Here is a 22,350-nt window from a genome sequence, read left to right as displayed (position 1 = left end):
CAACTGAGTCACTAGCCGTTTTTATACTGGACAGCAAGCCGCCAACTTGGCTGTCCTTTTTGCGGCTAGGACCGCGCATTTAGACAGAGTGCGGCATATTGGGGGTCTGTTTTGGTCCGCCAATATGCCGCCTCGGCGGGTAGACTTTCTGCCGCCTCCATTGCTATGTAAATCCAAGGCGTCGATGTGCCGGCAATTGCGTGACGTGCGGAGATGTCGATGACGTGTGCACTGTTGTGCGACCCGCAGCCGGGAGGTTTAAAAGCAGGAAACAGCTGATCACAGCAGTCAGTTCATCACTTCATCCGCGGACGTCAAGCTGAGCAACTGGAAAGCCGCTGAGATCCGGGAGATGCTAACCATCACAGCCGAGAGAATCATTAACAACCAGATCACGGGGACTGCGAAAGATGGTATTTTGTACGAAAAGGTCGCCGAGGAGCTTAGCTGACGTGGCTTTCGCCGGGAGAAAAAGCAGTTGTTTTACGTCACTGTTCACGCCCAACTTCGTGCTTCACGTCACGTCACATGTTTACGCCTACCCCAGTGGCGGCTTTTTTGCGAAGGAGGAATATTACACCTCCGTTTCACATAGACAAGGCGGCAGATTGCAGCCTTTACCTGGCTGCAAATGTGGCACATTTTCTATCTAAAAGGGGCTAGTGAGAGGTAACAACTGATTTCTGATCAGAATAACATTTATTGAATAGTAAACCATCATACAGGAGATTAATATTAATATCAGCACTGTGAACTAAAGGAAACCACAGAAACCAGAACAGAACCAGATTCTATCAGTGGCACTTCTCAGCGCTGACACAGACCTGATGAGGATCTGAACACTTTTTAACTTCCATGTGTGATCGTCTGTTTGTCTTTCTGTCTCTCTGCTGTTCTCAGGTCTGTCATGAGATCACCTGATGACATAAAGCTTAAAGGTCCCATATTATGAAAAACACGTTTTCTCTGGTCTCTACATATATAAACTGGTCCTCCCTGAGCCTACTAACTCCCAGAATGAGGAAAGCAAACGATTCTCTGCAGCCCACCCACTGGTAAAACGGGGCTCCTACAGGCTGTTCAGATTCAGCTCCTGTCGTTACGTAACGACAACGTGCCGGCTACGGTTCCTGTAAGTATGTTTGTGTGTGCTAACCACTTCACATCAGACTGCTTCAGTAACGAGGGTCAGTACAAAGCTGGCTTTGCCTCGACACTGACCCTCGTAAAAGGATCAGTCCCAACCATACGGGACCCAGCAGCTGCACCTGAGCCACAGGTAAGTGTTGCCACGTTTTGATAGTATTTACAGTTGCCTACGAGTATGATGAAGTCAGCTTGAAATTGGCTAACTAGTTAGCTCCGCTTCGGTCCGCTACGCAATGGCGTTTGAAGCGAGTTTCATGTTAATAATATTATGAGGGGGCTTGGTTGTCACAGTAAAAAGTCTGGAAACATGTGCAGACTGGAGACAGAGACTATGCGAACAGTGTCCAAGAGTTTGGAGACTGTGTTGGAGACAAACACAGCTTTCGCTAGCTGTTTTTAGATGCTACCTGTTGCAGGTCAGTGGCAGATGGGAGCAGGGTGGTTGTGTTGGGGAGTGGGGAGTCTCTCATGTAAGTATGTCTCCTTCTGGGTCCGATTCTGGGTCAAACTGGTGTGGTTGAACAACAGCATCTAGGCGAGCCATAGCGATACATCCATCGTAAACATTAGCACATGCTACCGCTAGCATAAGCGGCATCCTCTCCCTGAGAGGGGCGTGTAGCAGGAAAGGCAGGCGTTGACAGACCGAGCTCATTAGCATTTAAAGGTGCAGGCACAGAAACAGCCTGCTCTCAGTAGAGCTCACTTGAGCCACTTTTAGAAAGCTGAAATTCAGGACCACGGATGGGTTTGGGGCAATACATTTCGAATACAATGTTGTTGGACCTCTGACAGCTGTGTGAAATTGATGAAAAACAGTATAATATTGGACCTTTAAATATGAGCTCTGCTGAAGTTCTGAACCCTGTCATCACTGCAGTTCTACTCTTGTTAAAACTTCAGGATGATTCTGTCTGTCAACTGTAACAACCAACACAACTCTGTTCTGTCTCAGCTTGCTGGAAACATGAAATCTGCTGCTCCATCAGGTGAGTTTGTAACGAGCTGAGTGAGATGAGCTTTTTGAAAAACCGCCTCCCTCATCTGACGTCACCGGTTGCCTGGAGACAGGTACGCGACCGTCCATTAAATGTGACGTCAAACACCAACATGGCGGCGCGCTACCGGCATTCTCGTATGGACGGATCGGCACAGAAAACAGTACAGTGCAAATGCAGTTCGGCGTTTTTGGACCGCAGACTGCGGCAGAGCAAGGCAAAGTATCAGGTAGTTTATTTCCTTGATTTTCGGCCGTGATCGCCTGCCGTAGGGGGCTAAAACCACCATGTCTGGAGCACGGGATTAAGGACGCTGTCGTTTCCCCACATCGGAGGAGGAGTCCCAGGTTACAGGCTAGTGAGACCTAATCTGTGGAATATAATATGTTTTATTTTCTTTTTGGGTTGGCCTAGCCCATGGAATAAAAAAGGGTTTTTTGGTTGAAATAAGAAGAACAATTTTTTTCACTGGGTATAAACTGAAAGAAAAGCCAGTTGTTTTGTGTTGGGTTTTTTTCAGTTCAGTTCATTATCTTGACCGCTTTTTCCGTGAGGGTCGCGGAGATGTTGCCGCTTTACCCCCACCCTTTCAGGGGGTTGCGGGGGTTACTGGGGCCAAATCCAGTTTTCATAGGGCGGCGGTAATTGAACTAAAGTGAACTGAACTGAGCTGAAGAAGCGGACATTGTTTGTTGTTTTTCTTGTTGTGTGAAATACATTGTTTAAAAGAAAAGAAAGTGGTGTTTTTTGGTTTGTTCACCTTTGTTTTAAGGTTGCATGAATTTTGTTTTGAATTTATGCACCCTTTGTGTGGTTTCCTTGAGAGGGATCTGGTTTTAAAAACTATCAGGCTGAGCCCTGACTGGCACCCCAGATAATAAAATAAAAAAACAAAATAAAACCGTTACCCTTGAAACCGTCACAAGTTCAGGGTCAGAGGTCAGGTCTTACTCAGGAAGTGTTTGTCCGTGCGGAGTTTGGACGGGTCCAGAAAGAACTCGATGAAGACGTAGGAGGCCACAATCAGAACCAGACACACACCCAACAGAGCCGAGATCACGCTGTGGAGGAACAACCTGCAGAGTGAAGAAGAAGAAGAAGACGTACTTTATTAATCAGTTCATTCATTCTGTACTGACAGTGCAGTACTACACAAAATACTAATGAATACACACAGTACCACACAATAACCAGTACTGTGTACTGAGAGATGATCAGAGGTCTGACTGAATGAAGCTTCTTCAGCACTGAAACATTTCACACGTTTAACTTCAGATGAAAAAATCAGAGCTTTGTTTTTGATTATCTCAGACTACTTTTAGTGTGTGTTCACTTGTCCAGATGTATTTCTGTGTATCACTGAGGGCACAGACTGACACTGGACCACTAACAGGACATATAATAATAAACATGGATTCGTTTATAACATGGAGCCCAGGAGGTGATGATCATATCTGTTGTTCTCTGACTGAAGATCTGAGTTAATGAAATGATTCACTCATCTATTCTTCACTTAATGACCAGCCGCCCTCCATATCACCTGTCAGGTTACACACAGGCTGTATCTTCATGACAACTCCATGACTGCGCCAGTTCACATCAGAACAGCAGAAGAAGTGAAGCAGCCTCACTTGTAGTTTCTGCTCCCCACACAGTTGTTGAGCCACCGACAGTGATGATCGAAGTTGGCAACACACTTGTTACAGGCACTGCAGTGCTTTGACTTCGGACCCCTGAAACACACACACACACACACACAAACACACACACACACACACACACACACACACACACACACACACACACACACACAGTAATGATGTTAACCTGCAGGACGTCTCTCCAGCGCCCCCTGCTGTCTTCACTGCATGTTGAATCAGAGAAGATGAGTTCAGATAAAACACTGAGGCTCCAGCAGCCTCAGACCGAACATCTGTTAACTGTTTAACTGGACCTCTGTGTTCATCATGAAGGGCAGTTCTGGTTCCAGCAGAAACAGTTCTACGGTAACCAGCTGCTGTTCTACGGTAACCAGCTGCTGTTCTACTGTAACTAGCTGCTGTTCTACTGTAACCAGCTGCTGTTCTACGGTAACCAGCTGCTGTTCTACTCTAACCAGCTGCTGTTCTACTGTAACTAGCTGCTGTTCTACGGTAACCAGCTGCTGTTCTACGGTAACTAGCTGCTGTTCTACTGTAACCAGCTGCTGTTCTACGGTAACCAGCTGCTGTTCTACGGTAACTAGCTGCTGTTCTACGGTAACCAGCTGCTGTTCTACTCTAACCAGCTGCTGTTCTACTCTAACCAGCTGCTGTTCTACTCTAACCAGCTGCTGTTCTACTCTAACCAGCTGCTGTTCTACGGTAACCAGCTGCTGTTCTACGGTAACCAGCTGCTGTTCTACTGTAACTAGCTGCTGTTCTACGGTAACCAGCTGCTGTTCTACGGTAACCAGCTGCTGTTCTACTGTAACTAGCTGCTGTTCTACTCTAACCAGCTGCTGTTCTACGGTAACCAGCTGCTGTTCTACTGTAACTAGCTGCTGTTCTACGGTAACCAGCTGCTGTTCTACGGTAACCAGCTGCTGTTCTACTGTAACTAGCTGCTGTTCTACTGTAACTAGCTGCTGTTCTACGGTAACCAGCTGCTGTTCTACGGTAACCAGCTGCTGTTCTACTGTAACTAGCTGCTGTTCTACGGTAACCAGCTGCTGTTCTATGGTAACCAGCTGCTGTTCTACGGTAACCAGCTGCTGTTCTACTCTAACTAGCTGCTGTTCTACTGTAACTAGCTGCTGTTCTACGGTAACCAGCTGCTGTTCTACGGTAACCAGCTGCTGTTCTACTGTAACTAGCTGCTGTTCTACTCTAACTAGCTGCTGTTCTACGGTAACCAGCTGCTGTTCTACGGTAACCAGCTGCTGTTCTACTCTAACTAGCTGCTGTTCTACTCTAACTAGCTGCTGTTCTACGGTAACCAGCTGCTGTTCTACTGTAACTAGCTGCTGTTCTACACTAACTAGCTGCTGTTCTACGGTAACCAGCTGCTGTTCTACGGTAACCAGCTGCTGTTCTACTGTAACTAGCTGCTGTTCTACTCTAACCAGCTGCTGTTCTACTCTAACTAGCTGCTGTTCTACTGTAACTAGCTGCTGTTCTACTCTAACTAGCTGCTGTTCTACGGTAACCAGCTGCTGTTCTACGGTAACCAGCTGCTGTTCTACTGTAACTAGCTGCTGTTCTACTCTAACTAGCTGCTGTTCTACTGTAACCAGCTGCTGTTCTACGGTAACCAGCTGCTGTTCTACTGTAACCAGCTGCTGTTCTACTGTAACTAGCTGCTGTTCTACTGTAACCAGCTGCTGTTCTACGGTAACCAGCTGCTGTTCTACTGTAACTAGCTGCTGTTCTACTGTAACTAGCTGCTGTTCTACTCTAACTAGCTGCTGTTCTACGGTAACCAGCTGCTGTTCTACTGTAACCAGCTGCTGTTCTACGGTAACCAGCTGCTGTTCTACGGTAACCAGCTGCTGTTCTACTGTAACTAGCTGCTGTTCTACTGTAACTAGCTGCTGTTCTACTCTAACCAGCTGCTGTTCTACGGTAACTAGCTGCTGTTCTACTGTAACTAGCTGCTGTTCTACTGTAACCAGCTGCTGTTCTACTGTAACTTGCTGCTGTTCTACTGTAACTAGTTGCTGTTCTACTGTAACTAGCTGCTGTTCTACTGTAACTAGCTGCTGTTCTACTGTAAGCAGCTGCTGTTCTACGGTAACTAGCTGCTGTTCTACTGTAACTAGCTGCTGTTCTACTGTAACCAGCTGCTGTTCTACGGTAACTAGCTGCTGTTCTACGGTAACTAGCTGCTGTTCTACTGTAACCAGCTGCTGTTCTACTGTAACTAGCTGCTGTTCTACTGTAAGCAGAGGTGTCCTCACAGAGACACAGGTCTCTCCAGGACGAGGTCTCTGTCTGTCAGTCTGTCTTCTCTGACCCAGTTCTCGGAGACCTCCTGGGAGACTCTGACACACTGACCTGGTTTCTGCTGCAGCTCAGGATCACAGGAGCTCTTTAATATTTACATCATGATGAGGAACTGTTGCATTAAACATGGAGACTGCTGAGAGCCTGTTCACAGAGCGACTCTCCCTTAAAGGATCAGTTCACACAAATATTAACAAATATTAACACTGTCGACTCTTCTCAGACAAATAATAGATTACTTTGATACTGAAGAAATGAAGAGGAGTTCTGCAGTCTTTTTTCTCTCTGCTTGTGTGTGTGTGTGTGTATGTGTGTGAGTGAGTGAGTGAGTGAGTGAGTGAGTGAGTGAGTGAGTGAGTGTGTGTGAGAGAGAGAGAGAGAGAGAGAGAGAGAGAGAGAGTGTGTGTGTGTGTGTGTGTGTGTGTGTGAGTGAGTGAGTGAGTGAGTGAGTGAGTGAGTGAGTGAGTGAGTGAGTGAGTGTGTGTGTGAGAGAGAGAGAGAGAGAGAGAGAGAGAGAGAGAGAGAGAGAGAGAGAGAGTGTGTGTGTGTGTGTGTGTGTGTGTGTGTGTGTGTGTGTGTGTGTGTGTGTGTGTATAAACACTAAGAGCCTGTAGAGACACTGTGTCCTCCACTGAGAGCAGATTGTCACTCTGGAGGACAGCTGCTCAGGTACAACAACACACCTGTGTGTTCATTAATAGCTCTGTTAGCTCGATATGAAGCAGCACTGAAGCACCTCAGGATCAAACCTGCTGACAACAGGATGCATCTGAAGCTCTGAATCTAAGATTAGAGCCAAGGAAGAAAAAATATTTGAGGTTTTATAGTCAAATCAATAAGAGTAAGAAAAAAGTCCTATACACAGATCTATACTGATCATCTGTGTTGATACTTTCATTCATATTATTTAACTGTATCATTAAAGTTTATTCTTAGTCTACAAACATTTACAACATGTAATCTGTGGATTTACTGAGGCTGATGATCAAACTACTGACCCAGAATTATTTGAAATACTATATTATTAATGTGCAGTCAGGTCCACTGTATGTTGTGACGATGGTAACGTGGATAGGACACACACTCACACTCACACTCACATACAGTCACACATACTCACAGCACAAACACTGAGGTGACTTCAGTTCTGAGCTTGGAGGAAGTTTGTGGATTTGGGTTTCACTAATGTGACACTAAAATCAGATATTTAAGATTTTCAAAGATCAAAATGTGTCAGAAACATGTGAAGTGAGCAGCAGATCAACTGTAAACTGTGTGTCTGTGTGTGTGCAGTGTGTGTTACTCACACGTCCACCTGACACAGGTAGCAGTGGCAGTTCTCGATGACGTGAGCGTGTTTGGAGCGGTCGAACACCGGGACTGGACCTTTGTTGCTCTTCGACCTGACGTTGTAGTCGGCTGGGTCGATGGACACGGCCATCACGTGGACACACAGGTGACACACGAACATGACGCCCGTACACTGACCTCAGATCAGGACTCACACGCACACACTGGACCATTTCTGGACCACTGGAAGTATTTTACATGACCTGATCAATAATGTCAATTGATCTGTTATAATACATTCATGTAAGATTGTTTAAACTGAAATATCATCACCAGTATCAGTCGGTCTTCCTGTTCTAGCTGACTTCCTGACAGAAACATGAGTTCAGCTGGAGGACTGAGGTGATGTTAGACGTCTTTCTATCACTACAACACTGATCAATAATCAAATCAATACAGAATGCATCTGTGACTGTCAGACATATTGGAGCCACTGTTAGGAGAAATATCATGTGAGCTCTGCAGAGTGAACAGTGTGTTTGAGGATACGATGTAGCCTGCAGGGATCCAGTGAGGCGGCAGCAGAGGGACGAACACGCCGAAGCCGGTGACGGCGAAGAAGACGTAGAGCAGCCAGGCCAGCAGCTGGAAGGGGTGCGGCGGCCAGCTCCAGCCGTTGGTCCGCGAGCAGAGCGGCACGTCGGCTCGCTGAGGGCCGTCCTCTCCCACCGGCGCCGTGCGGTTCGGGTTCCTACTGCACACATCCATCCTGCACACACATTCAACACCACACACTGAGCTCACTGTCTGTTTTCAGTCGGACAGCATCATCACAGGAGCAACAGATGAGCTGCAGGGTGGATCTTTACCATCACTGAGCTGCAGAGGAAACACCAACCTGATGTCCTCAGGGCCCTGTTCACACCTGCTGTTATCACCTGTCCTGACTCTGAGTCTGTCGGTTCACACCTGCTGTTATCACCTGTCCTGACTCTGAGTCTGTCGGTTCACACCTGCTGTTATCACCTGTCCTGACTCTGAGTCTGTCGGTTCACACCTGCTGTTATCACCTGTCCTGACTCTGAGTCTGTCGGTTCACACCTGCTGTTATCACCTGTCCTGACTCTGAGTCTGTCAGTTCACACCTGCTGTTATCACCTGTTGATTTTGGCTCATTTTCACTGTAGATTCAGCTGCTGATTATTTTCGTGATTAATCATCAGTCACGTCAAATCTACTGAACTGAGTTAGTGACTCATCGCTGCAGCTCTAAATTCATTATTAATATTATATTAATCAGAAAAACTGTGATCAACATGTGAGAAGACTAATCGATTCATCCATTGAGTAAATTATTGGCAGATTCAGTCTTACTTGTGACAATTTCTGACACAAACTGTGGAAGGTGTTTATTTCTATTGAGTGACACTTTATAGATCAAACAATTAATCGACTGATCAAGAGAATAATCAGCTAATTTGATCCACAATGATTATATATATCAGCAGTTATTCACGTGGAGGCGTTGGATTAATCACTTCATCACATTAATAATGATAATTAACATTACTCATTATTTCAAACATTAAAACGAGAGCAGGTGTTGATGTCTGAGCTCCTCACCTGTGTAGCTCGGGTTAAACAGGTAAGAGAGCGGCTCACCTGTGTAGCTCGGGTTAAACAGGTAAGAGAGCGGCTCACCTGTGTAGCTCGGGTTAACGGGACTCCGCTCCGCTGCATGTCATCTCTTCCCCGAGCCTGGGCCTGACCGGAGGTCTGCCGCCCCCCGGCCCGGGAGGACCAGCTGCTCCTGGGGAGACCCACCTGGCTCGGCTCGGCACTCAGGCTCCGTCCTCAGAACCACAGACGTGGGTCAGACCGTCCCAGTCCAGCTGTTAGCTCACATCCATCCCGGCTGAAGACACAACCCGTGTTAAACAGCTGCGGCAGCTCCGTGCTAAGCGGCTACATCCGCGGGCTGAGCCTGCGGATGACTTAGAGCTGTATCCGGACAACAGTTGTATTCACACCGTAGTTCAGGGAACTGGTTAGCGTGCTAATCTATCCACCGACAGCTAGCGCTAGCCTCGTTAGCCGCGGCCACCATGCTAGTCAGATAAAGCCGACAGACGGAGGCGGTGCCCGCGGGGCGCGAGGCAGACGGCGGGCTTTAACTTTAATGTTTCTAATGATTTTAAATATTTAACGGACGCTGCTGGTTCAACTGTCCGCTAACCAGCCTGTTAGCCTGTTAGCCTGTTAGCTGCTGCCTCCCACCGTCTCCCAGCTCTGTACGCCGTCTCCTTGGTAACGCTCCAGGTCCGCTGTCATTGGTCAGCGGAGCTGGTCCCGCCCACTGCCTGCTGCAGATATAAAGCGCTCTGAGCGCAGTGTGTGGACGGGTGGTGTCCAGCAGGGGGCAGCAGATACACGGACACAGCTTCATGTCTCATCAAGCCGTGATGGAGCAGGGCCGTACGCAGGATTTTAGAAATACCGAAGTCCAAAATTAAAATTTGCTATGTAGTAGAGGGTACTAGACATTTTGGGCCCCCTCCATGCTAGGGGGGTCTGGGGGCATGCCCCCCCCCTCTCTTAAATGATGACTTCTGGTGAATTTTGTGAAAACTAATAGTGAAAAAATAGTATTTCATACATTATAGCATATTGCAATACAGCCTATTAGGCCTAAAGAAAACCTACACAGGTTATATTCAACTCATTTATAAGTAGTCTATATACACAAGACTGAACCATATAGTGGTGAAATATAAAGGCCATCATGATCATTTTGCCAACAGTGAACCATGGATTTGACACATTTTGTTTGACTTAAACAAACACAAAATTATAATTTGGACTACATTATTTAGCCTACTTGATTAAAATTATAACTTTATTACCAGACCTGTTTTAACTGATGCTGTATAGACGCTGGTCTTCTTCCAAACTGCCTTAATGAGTACGTCTCTGCCTCTCCTTTGGCAAACACACTGACCTGACATCAGCTTGACTGACTCATTAAAATATACATTTACCAAAATATTTGATAAAACCAGACTGTCAACATGTTTCTTAGATTTAATACTTATTTCATATCAAACATTCAGAACACGTTCAGCCTCAGCCTCATCCTCAGCCTCATCCTCATCCTCAGTCTCATCCTCAGTCTCATCCTCATCCTCAGCCTCAGTCTCATCCTCAGTCTCAGCCTCAGTCTCATCCTCAGTCTCAGCCTCATCCTCAGCCTCAGTCTCATCCTCAGTCTCAGCCTCAGGGTCAGCCTCAGTCTCATCCTCAGTCTCAGCCTCATCCTCAGTCTCATCCTCATCCTCAGTCTCAGGGTCAGCCTCAGTCTCATCCTCAGTCTCAGCCTCAGGGTCAGCCTCAGTCTCATCCTCAGTCTCAGCCTCATCCTCAGTCTCATCCTCAGCCTCATCCTCAGTCTCATCCTCATCCTCATCCTCAGCCTCAGCCTCAGTCTCAGCCTCATCCTCAGTCTCATCCTCAGTCTCAGCCTCATCCTCAGTCTCAGGGTCATCCTCAGCCTCAGCCTCATCCTCAGGGTCATCCTCAGCCTCAGTCTCATCCTCAGTCTCATCCTCATCCTCAGTCTCAGCCTCATCCTCAGCCTCATCCTCAGTCTCATCCTCATCCTCAGCCTCATCCTCAGGGTCATCCTCAGCCTCAGTCTCAGGGTCAGCCTCAGTCTCATCCTCAGCCTCATCCTCAGTCTCATCCTCATCCTCAGCCTCATCCTCAGTCTCATCCTCAGCCTCATCCTCAGTCTCAGCCTCATCCTCAGCCTCAGTCTCATCCTCAGCCTCAGCCTCAGTCTCATCCTCAGCCTCAGTCTCATCCTCAGCCTCAGCCTCAATCTCAGCCTCATCCTCAGCCTCAGTCTCATCCTCAGCCTCAGGGTCAGTCTCATCCTCATCCTCAGTCTCAGCCTCATCCTCAGTCTCAGCCTCAGTCTCATCCTCAGCCTCATCCTCAGGGTCATCCTCAGCCTCAGTCTCATCCTCAGCCTCAGTCTCATCCTCAGTCTCAGCCTCATCCTCAGTCTCATCCTCAGCCTCAGTCTCATCCTCAGCCTCATCCTCAGGGTCATCCTCAGCCTCAGTCTCATCCTCAGTCTCATCCTCATCCTCAGTCTCAGCCTCATCCTCAGCCTCATCCTCAGTCTCATCCTCATCCTCAGTCTCATCCTCAGTCTCAGCCTCAGTCTCAGTCTCAGCCTCAGTCTCAGTCTCAGCCTCAGTCTCAGCCTCAGTCTCAGCCTCAGTCTCAGTCTCAGCCTCAGTCTCAGCCTCAGTCTCAGTCTCAGCCTCAGTCTCAGCCTCAGTCTCAGCCTCAGCCTCAGTCTCAGTCTCAGCCTCATCCTCATCCTGGTGCTGGTCCAGTGACCTCCTCCACTCTGCATGTTTTATTTAATGAGCTTCATCCTTCTAAAGTCTGTGTCTGTGGGTCTGCACACATCTTCTGATCATAATCCTCCTCATCTGCTGCGCTGCGGTCCAACAGTTCAAGTGTTGTAAAAACTTCCTCCTGAGGCCTCAAACACTTTAATGTGTTTCACAGAAGATGTTTTCTGAGTCTTAATTACTGTGAAAGTGGAGCGACTCCCACGACGAGCTCTGAGAACCAGAGCCACAGTCAGCTGACAGATGTGGGTCCCACAGGGGCCTCGAGCGGGCCCGACCACACACACTCACCCAGAGAGAGCAGGAAGTGTGTGTGTGTTTGTGTGTGTGTGTGTGTCTGCTACACTCAGACTGTCACACAGCTGCAGCCTCATGAGCTCAGTGTCACTGACGAAGCTGATTCAGTGGAGCTGACGAGGCGTCAGAGGACACTGAGGGGACACATCACCTGGTGAGCTGCTGTCTGTCCGTCTGTCCTCCACCATCACGACACTCGACACTCCACTGATCCTTCTACAACCCGCCGACCCAACGACTGCCTGGTGATGTCATAGTGACTTCCTCGCTGGGTTCAAAATGAAACTTTTTATGACGGCCATATTTATAAATCATATCCACGCAGTAAAAACTACAAGATGGAGTCAAAGCTTGTCTTCGCTCGGTGAGCTGACGTGGAAACACTGAGGACCAGTCACTGTCCTGCACAAACACATCAACACAAACTGAAGTGTTTTTATTCATTTGAGGCAGATTTTAAAAAGATGGCTGCCCACAAACCCAAGGGTGAGTGACCTGAAGGACAGAGGGGACATTTTCTTTGATTTATCCTGGGGATGTTTGAAGGAGAGCTGGTGATGACATCACTGGTCCAGGACCTGCTGTCCTCCTGCAGTGCTCTGGTTTCCTCTGTGCTGTCAGCCGGCGGGTGACCCTCATTAAAAAGCCTTCATTAGTGGAGACAAAGCAGCCAACAGTGTGCTGGCAGACAGGACGGGTCAGGTTGTGTCCCAGCAGGTCAACCTGTCCTGGACTCGACCTTCAGACCACAAACACTGAGGTAACACAGAGGAAGACTCTGCTGCTTCATCAGCTGCCTCTGAGATCCACAATAGAAACAGTTCTGCATGGATTCTCTCCTTCAGGACCGGAAACACAGAACAGAACAACAAGTCATCTGTTGGACTCACTGAACAAACAGTCAGTCAGACTCTGGACCGGACCGAAAGGACTGAAAATAACTAAGTACTCCATGTAGAGTAACAAGTGTCTCTGTCTGTCTCTATGTCTCTATGTCTGTCAGTCTCTCTCTGTCTGTCTGTCTGTCTGTCTCTCTCTCTCTCTGTGTCTCTGTCTGTCTCTATGTCTGTCAGTCTCTCTCTGTCTGTCTGTCTGTCTGTCTCTCTCTCTGTGTCTCTGTCTGTCTCTATGTCTCTATGTCTGTCAGTCTGTCTGTCTGTCTGTCTGTCAGTCTCTCTCTGTCTGTCTGTCTGTCTCTCTGTCTGTCTGTCTGTCTGTCTCTCTCTCTCTCTGTGTCTCTGTCTGTCTCTATGTCTCTATGTCTGTCAGTCTCTCTCTGTCTCTCTCTCTCTCTGTGTGTGTGTCTCTGTCTGTCTCTCTCTGTGTGTCTCTGTCTGTCTCTATGTTTGTCTGTCTCTCTCTGTGTGTCTCTGTCTGTCTCTCTCTCTGTGTCTCTGTCTGTCTCTATGTCTGTCTGTCTCTCTCTGTGTGTCTCTGTCTGTCTCTATGTTTGTCTGTCTCTCTCTGTGTGTCTCTGTCTGTCTCTCTCTCTGTGTCTCTGTCTGTCTCTATGTCTGTCTGTCTCTCTCTGTGTGTCTCTGTCTGTCTCTATGTTTGTCTGTCTCTCTCTGTGTGTCTCTGTCTGTCTCTATGTTTGTCTGTCCTGATGGAAGCAGTTGAACCTCATCATGTGTCAGGATGCTGACGGTCAAATCTACAATGTGTCGTTACTTCACCCTGCAGCTGACTTCTTCTCCGACTTCTTCTTCTTCTTCACATTCTTCTCCTTCTTCTTCTTCTTCACATTCTTCTTCTTCTTCTTCTTCTTCTCCTTCTTCTCCTCCTTCTTCTTCTTCACATTCTTCTTCTTCTTCTTCTCCTTCTTTTTCTTCTTCTTCTTCTTCTCCTCTCTCTCCTTCTTCTCCTTCTTCTTCTTCTTCTTCTTCTTCTTCTTCCGGCTGCACGCGGTGTGGACTGCTGCAGGTTTTCCTAAACTTTTTCCTTAGTTCTGTTAGTTTAATCTTTACTTTTTACTTTCTTTTCCCCTCTTTATTGTGCATGTCCAGGTAAGTTTTCATTTGTTTTAGCGGTTAAATTTTGGGAAAAGAGCCGAAAGTCGGCATTGGAGTGGGCGAGATGGCGTCCGCCGAGACGCCGTCTCTGTCTCTCCAGCACGGCGTGAGGCTGGTGCCTGGCCCCGGTGTGCTGATGGAGGTGGTGCTGCTGGCTGTGGGAGAAGTGGTGGGGCATGATCAGCTGGTCTATGCCTCCCGGATGAACAAGGCAGTGGTGGTGTTTGTCAAACAGGAGCAGTGTGTGTATACGTTGGTGGAGAGTGGGGTGGTGATACAGGACATGTTTGTCCAGGTGTCTCCTCTGGCGGTGCCGTCCACCAGAGTTATTGTGTCCGGTGTCCCGCCGTTCATCCCAAACGAACTGCTGGAGAAAGAGTTGCGGAGGTTTGGGAAGTTCGCCAGCGGGTTCAAGACAGTCGGTTTGGGTTGCAAAGACCCGAAACTGAAACATGTGATGTCTCTGAGACGACATGTGTTTATGTTCCTGGACTCACCTTCAGTCTGGACGTGTCCTTCAGGGTGAAGTATGGTGAGGGTTTTTATATGGTGTATGCTAGCGCTGGACTTATGAAATGTTTTGAGTGTGGAGATGTCGGCCACAAGCGCGTGTTATGTCCGCACAGGCAGCTTGAGGCTGACGCTGCAGCTCTGGCTGCGGGGAGCGGCGGTGCCGACGCGCCATCGGCCGCTGACGCGCCATCGGCCGCTGTTTTGGCTCCCGTGTCAGCCCGTGCAGCCGGTGCCAAGATGTCCGCAGCGGCCTCCGATGGTGGCGGTAAGCGGGGCGCAGCGGGTCACGACCCTGACGGAGGACCGCGCAGTCAGCTGCCCACTGTGGGAGATCAGGTGGGATCTGCTGGGGCTGCAGAGGGCGGGGGGTCCGCTGACAGGATGGAGGTGGCAGAGCCGTCTATCAGTGAGCAGGGCAGGAAGGTTTCAGAGGAGAAGGGTTTAACCAGTAGTCAGGTTATGAGTGAGGATGATGATGAGGAGGATGAGGAAGATTCAGACGCTGACCAGCTCCCTGGGACTGATCAGGGGCTGGATAACGATCTTTACTCTCTGGAGGAGATTAATGGTTTTTTAGATGAGACTTTTGGTATTATTATCATTATTATTATTATTAATCATATATCTATTATTTATTCTGTAATTATTTACTGTGTCAACATTGTATATTGTGTTTTGTTGCTTTGGCAAAATTGCTTAAACTTTCATGCCAATAAAGCTCATTTGAATTTGAATTTGAGAGGAGAGGAGAGGAGAGGAGAGGAGACCAGAGGAGAGGAGAGGAGAGGAGAGGAGAGGAGAGGAGAGGAGAGGAGAGGAGAGGAGAGGAGAGGAGAGGGCCTCTGACCCTGACGATCAGCAGGGAGAAGCAGCACACTGTTTGGATCAGACAGCTGATCAGTTGATCATCAACACAGACAGGAACTGTACTCCATTACAGTCACAGAAAAATGATGTCATTGGATTACAGGGGATTAGTATCAGGATTACAATTCAGATATAAAGAACGACACTCTACTCTGTAACATACACACATTCACACACACACACACACTTACACAGACACACACATACACTTACACACACACACTTACACACTCATACACACTTACACACACACACACACACACACTTACACAGACACACACTTACACACACACACTTACACACACATACACTTACACACTCACATACAGTTACACACACACACTTACACACACACACTTACACACTCACACACACACACACACACACACACTTACACACACATACACTTACACACTCACATACAGTTACACACACACACACACACTTACACACACACACACTTACACAGACACACACTTACACACACACACTTACACACTCACACACACACACACACACACACACACACACTTACACACACATACACTTACACACTCACATACAGTTACACACACACACACACACTCACACACACACACACACACACACACACACTTACACAGACACACACATACACACACATACACTTACACACTCATACACACTTACACACACACACACACACACTTACACAGACACACACTTACACACACATACACTTACACACACACACACACACACACACACACACTTACGCACACATACTTACACACACACTGTGGTCTCCAGCGAACGATGAAATAAAAGTCTTCTTCGTGATGATTTGATCTTCTCAGTCAGTGGGAGGAGTTACATGCAGCTCCTGGTCCACGCTCAGTCTTTTATCGTCCTCTGAGACAAACTGTTGTGTCTCTGCGGTCTCGTCCTGACCGACTGACTCCAGCTGAGGGAAACTTCCAAGAAACAACCACAATTAAAGACTTCTCATTTGCATAACTTCTGCTGGATTCCTGAGAAATCCCCACTTTAACGACACATGTGCAACGATTCAGTGTAAATTAAAAACACAGTGAGGTCTGCTGTGTTTGTTCAGAGGCTCACTGAACTGTTTCGCGTTGACTCAGCTTCAAGAAGAAAAGAGACGTGAACACAGAGTTTCTGTCTGATGACACTTTAACAGCACAACCAGCGTCTGAATGTTCCATCTTTAAACCTGCCGGAAACTGTCTCACACGGCGACGACACCACTTTACCTCTGTGGGTTTTTCTTGTGTGTCACGTTCGTCATCACAAACACGCCGGAGGAGCAGTGACGAGTAGAAAGCAGCAGATCAAAGACCTCATCAGAACACATCCAGACTGTTCACTTGTTCTGAATGTGGTTCTGTCAGGAGCTGATGATGGAAGTTACACCCCGCTGCTGTCTCATCTCTGCTCAGAGCAGATCATGCAGCGGACAGACGACGGCTTCAGTCTCTCTTTCAGCTGGATGGAGATGGATCAACAGGCCGGCGCCCTGAACTTCAACACACATCACGTCTCAGGTGTTTCCACCACAGCTGGTCGCAGACGGAGTTGATGAACAGCTGTGAGCTCTGTAGTCAAAAGCTCGCAGATATCAGGTGTTTCAGGTCCAGAGGAGTTCTGTCTGCACTCGACCTTCATGTCGTCCACGACAGAGCTGAACCTCATCACTTCATCCTGTCCTCCGAGATCTCAGCGGACATCAGAGTTAATCAGTGACGACGGTCTGACCTCCTGATCACACATAAAAATAAAACCAAACTGTGAAACAGTTTGTGTGTCACGTTTGTTGGTTCTTCAGTTACAGAACAGCTGCGTTCTATCATCAGACTTCATAATCATCCTCAGCTGCTCTCCATGAAGCCACGAGGCCATAAAATCTGAAGCAACATTCACTTTCCTGGAAGAACACTAAAACCGTTGCTGTTGAGGTGAAGCTCAGTGAACCAGAACCAGAACCAGAACCTCACTGTGATCCTGAGTGTGGAATAAAACTGTGCAGGTTTGTTCTGAGTCATCATCTGTAACGTGGGCGAGAGGCGGGGTCACACCTGGACAAATCACCAGGTCAGCACAGGGCTGACACACACACACCTGCAGGCAGTTCAACATCACCAGGTTTCTTCTTCAGCTCCCTCTAGTGGCTGCAGTAGTTATTACAGCTGTAGGTGGAGGTGACGGGTCAAACCAGCACGGCGACCCGTTCACCTTCAGTCCAGCTGTTCAGTTGTTTCTGTACCAGGACGTGTTGCTTCAGTCCGTCTCTGATAGTCCCATAAGACCTTTTAACTAACAGAGGTTCATGTGTTAAGATCCAACCACATCAGAACCACGTCTCCCCCTCCTCCCCTCAGTGTCTCCCCCTCCTCCCCTCAGTGTCTCCCCGTCCTCCCCTCAGTGTCTCCCCCTCCTCCCCTCAGTGTCTCCCCCTCCTCCCCTCAGTGTCTCCCCCTCCTCCCCTCAGTGTCTCCCCGTCCTCCCCTCAGTGTCTCCCCCTCCTCCCCGTGTCTCCCCCTCCTCTCCTCAGTGTCTCCCCCTCCTCCCCTCAGTGTCTCCCCCTCCTCCCCTCAGTGTCTCCCCGTCCTCCCCTCAGTGTCTCCCCCTCCTCCCCGTGTCTCCCCCTCCTCTCCTCAGTGTCTCCCCCTCCTCCCCTCAGTGTCTCCCCCTCCTCCCTCAGTGTCTCCCCCTCCTCCCCGTGTCTCCCCCTCCTCTCCTCAGTGTCTCCCCCTCCTCCTCTCTGTCTCCCCCTCCTCCCTCAGTGTCTCCCCCTCCTCCCCTCAGTGTCTCCCCCTCCTCCTCTCTGTCTCCCCCTCCTCCCCTCAGTGTCTCCCCCTCCTCTCCTCAGTGTCTCCCCCTCCTCCCCTCAGTGTCTCCCCCTCCTCTCCTCTCTGTCTCCCCCTCCTCCCTCAGTGTCTCCCCCTCCTCTCCTCAGTGTCTCCCCCTCCTCCTCTCTGTCTCCCCCTCCTCTCCTCAGTGTCTCCCCCTCCTCCTCCTGTGTCCCCCCTCCTCCCCTCAGTGTCTCCCCCTCCTCCCCGTGTCTCCCCCTCCTCTCCTCAGTGTCTCCCCCTCCTCCCCGTGTCTCCCCCTCCTCTCCTCAGTGTCTCCCCCTCCTCTCCTCAGTGTCTCCCCCTCCTCCTCTCTGTCTCCCCCTCCTCCCTAAGTGTCTCCCCGTCCTCTCCTCAGTGTCTCCCCCTCCTCCTCCTGTGTCTCCCCCTCCTCTCCTCAGTGTCTCCCCCTCCTCCCCTCAGTGTCTCCCCCTCCTCTCCTCAGTGTCTCCCCCTCCTCCTCCTGTGTCTCCCCCTCCTCTCCTCAGTGTCTCCCCCTCCTCCTCTCTGTCTCCCCCTCCTCCCCTCAGTGTCTCCCCCTCCTCCCCCTGTGTCTCCCCCTCCTCTCCTCAGTGTCTCCCCCTCCTCCCTCAGTGTCTCCCCCTCCTCCTCTCAGTGTCTCCCCCTCCTCTCCTCAGTGTCTCCCCCTCCTCCTCTCTGTCTCCCCCTCCTCCCTCAGTGTCTCCCCGTCCTCTCCTCAGTGTCTCCCCCTCCTCTCCTCAGTGTCTCCCCCTCCTCCTCCTGTGTCTCCCCCTCCTCTCCTCAGTGTCTCCCCCTCCTCCCCTCAGTGTCTCCCCCTCCTCTCCTCAGTGTCTCCCCCTCCTCTCCTCAGTGTCTCCCCCTCCTCCTCTCTGTCTCCCCCTCCTCCCTCAGTGTCTCCCCGTCCTCTCCTCAGTGTCTCCCCCTCCTCTCCTCAGTGTCTCCCCCTCCTCCTCCTGTGTCTCCCCCTCCTCTCCTCAGTGTCTCCCCCTCCTCCTCTCTGTCTCCCCCTCCTCCCCTCAGTGTCTCCCCCTCCTCCCCCTGTGTCTCCCCCTCCTCTCCTCAGTGTCTCCCCCTCCTCCTCTCAGTGTCTCCCCCTCCTCCCCGTGTCTCCCCCTCCTCCCCTCAGTGTCTCCCCCTCCTCTCCTCAGTGTCTCCCCCTCCTCCCCCTGTGTCTCCCCCTCCTCTCCTCAGTGTCTCCCCCTCCTCTCCTCAGTGTCTCCCCCTCCTCCTCTCAGTGTCTCCCCCTCCTCCCCGTGTCTCCCCCTCCTCCCTCTCTGCGCCCCCTCAGTGTCTCCCCCTCCTCCCCTCAGTGTCTCCCCCTCCTCCTCCTGTGTCTCCCCCTCCTCCCCGTGTGTCTCCCCCTCCTCCCCTGTCTCCCCCTCCTCCCCTCAGTGTCTCCCCCTCCTCCTCCTGTGTCTCCCCCTCCTCCCCCTGTGTCTCCCCCTCCTCCCCCTCCCCTGTCTCCCCCTCCTCCCCCCGTGGTGTCACAGTGACCTCAGTGAGGAGCTCAGCTCGTTGTCCTCTTTGTGTCCAGACACACAGACGTTGTCCTCTGTGGTCCCTCAGACGTCTGCTGAATGTGTGATGGAGCTGAGTCTGGTCTTCAGGAGCAGCTCTGTGTTTTCTCACGCTGCAGACGAGTCAGAGTTCAGTTCAGCTTCTCTCAGCAGGAAGCAGCAAAAACTATGAGGAAAAACATGGAGGGGATTTCTGTAAAGATGTTTCTGTTAGTGTTATTATATATATGTATATATATATATACATACATATATGTATTTTATGTTTCATAAAACATGTTAAAAATAAATGTTCCTTTAAGTTTATATGTGTTTTACTTCTATTTTTTATATATACACCTTTAAGACGGAGGAATCATATATGGTAACTTCATTGATCAACATAAAAAAGGAATATTTTTAAAAATTTAAAATTTTGAATTTCCAAGTATTTCAATGAGTGAAGGATTAAAGAAAACATGAACACAAGCTTGAAACAGTTTGTGTCTCTTGTGTTTGTTGCTTCTTCAGTTAATAGCAGCTGTTTTCTCTCATCACAGACATAAAGTGTGTAATCGTCCTCAGCTGTTCAGTGTCGTGTGATCTGTCACTGAAGAGGACAGCATACAGCCGGTCCATCAGACTGGGACCAGGGCTTCATCAGACCAGGTCCCAGAGGACAGCATACAGCCGGTCCATCAGACTGGGACCAGGGCTTCATCAGACCAGGTCCCAGAGGACAGCATACAGCCGGTCCATCAGACTGGGACCAGGACTTCATCAGACCAGGTCCCAGAGGACAGCATACAGCCGGTCCATCAGACTGGGACCAGGACTTCATCAGACCAGGTCCCAGAGGACAGCATACAGCCGGTCCATCAGACTGGGACCAGGGCTTCATCAGACCAGGTCCCAGAGGACAGCATACAGCCGGTCCATCAGGTCTGAAGGAGACGAGGGTCTGATCACAGTCGCCATGGAAACAAACATACATAAACATACATAAAGTGGCTTTAATGGAGGTCAGCTGAGGTGAGAGGCACCTGATGTGTTCTGACCCAGACCTCCTTTGGGACCATGGCCACGACCAGGATCAGGATCAGGACCAGAACTCTTATAGGCTGACAGACGACGAGGGTAATGGTGAAGAAAAGTGAGGGACTGTTCCTTTAACAGTTATGAAACAACCAGGCGGTCATTGCACAACCAACCATCATCGTGTGTGTGTGTGTGCATGTGTGTGTGTGTGTGTGTGTGCATGTGAGTGTGTGTGAGCGTGTGTGTGTGTGTGTGTGTGTGTGTGGACCACCCTCTTCTCTCTGACCCTGCAGAGAGGACTCAGGCCCGGCTGCAGCTCTCTGACAGGTCCGGTTCTCCTGGAGGACGGACTGTGATGTCGATGATTCAACACTCGGGTCTTCAGATGTGGTCCAACGACTTGTTGTGTGAACTCGTCCTCTTTGTTCTCTCGACTTCCTGAGCGGCTCATAATCTGACTGACTGTAAGCTGCTGATAATCATCTGCTCTCAGCAGGAGTCAACGATCCTGCAGCGACAATACATCATAAACACAACCTGATGATGGGAACACTTCAAACACAACTCAGCCTCTATAAACAAGATGTTTTCTTACATGTCCCCGAGCTTTTTAATCGTTTCTGAGAATTAGATTAGATTTTGCTCGTAAGTGACTTTTTTAATAACAATGTTTAAACAATGATTTTATTATTCTTAAAAACATCACAGGGACATCAGAGAGTCCACACTATGACATCATCTGTATTTTCAGAGCCGACACTGGTGTGAAAATCAGACACATATTTATGAAAAGTGATGAGAGGATGAAGGCCACTGAACCTGGAGGACAGTGAACCTGAACAGCTGAGACGTGAAGACGTGTCACAGAAGATCTGTTAAAGGGGACATATTATGCAAAACTCACTTTTTCCTTGCTTTAGTATGTATATTTGCGTATCCGGAGTGCCTCCCCACCCCTTAAGCATGATTTTTCGACAACTAAGTCAATATTTCGTAAACTACCGGAGTCAGGGATTGGGTCTCTAAACGAGCCGTTTGGATTTCGACCGGATTGTGACGTCACAATCCGGTCTTTTGCATACTCCAGTCCTCGCGCTGGCTATCTCCTCCCACACATCGCCAGCTACCTGGACGAGGATCCGCCATTTTCTCGTTCTCACTTAACTTGTACGCGACAGCCTGACCGCTACCATGTACAACCCGAAAGCCGAGCACTGCTGCTCTGTCATCGGATGCACGGATCCTCCTGTTTCGCTACATGGCCTCCCTACCAAAGAGGATATCAGAGCGAAGCGGCTACATTTTATTTATCAGGGAAACGTCCCAGCTTCAGTGAGCAAAAGCGTTACGGTCTGTGCCAGTCACTTCACGCCGGACTGCTTCAGCAACCAGGGTCAGGACTGGACGCTGGACTGGCAACAAGATTGTCCCTTAAAAGATGGATCCTTACCC

The 22,350-nt window shown here is 49.3% G+C and overlaps 1 protein-coding gene across 2 annotated transcripts in view; it reads right to left on the bottom strand.

Annotated features, from left to right (window-relative positions):
• Window positions 1–9,671, bottom strand: part of zdhhc1 (zDHHC palmitoyltransferase 1) — a 19,037-nt gene extending 9,366 nt beyond the window's left edge. The window contains exons 1-5 of one of the 2 annotated variants that reach the window (XM_073465108.1): window positions 9,122–9,671; window positions 7,970–8,189; window positions 7,438–7,613; window positions 3,779–3,880; window positions 3,099–3,223 (exon numbers count right to left, since the gene is read on the bottom strand). In XM_073465108.1, coding sequence (XP_073321209.1) covers window positions 3,099–3,223; window positions 3,779–3,880; window positions 7,438–7,613; window positions 7,970–8,188 — 622 coding nt within the window. In that variant the 5' untranslated portion in view covers window position 8,189; window positions 9,122–9,671. Of the gene's footprint in view, window positions 1–3,098; window positions 3,224–3,778; window positions 3,881–7,437; window positions 7,614–7,969; window positions 8,190–9,043; window positions 9,088–9,121 lie in introns of those variants that run through there. The other variant, XM_073465109.1, reaches the window with a different exon arrangement.
• Window positions 9,672–22,350: the final 12,679 nt, after the last annotated feature.

Source organism: Pagrus major, chromosome 4 (genome assembly GCF_040436345.1).
Source record: "Pagrus major chromosome 4, Pma_NU_1.0".
Classification (NCBI taxonomy): domain Eukaryota; kingdom Metazoa; phylum Chordata; class Actinopteri; order Spariformes; family Sparidae; genus Pagrus; species Pagrus major.
This window is presented reverse-complemented; position numbering and strand designations above follow the sequence as displayed.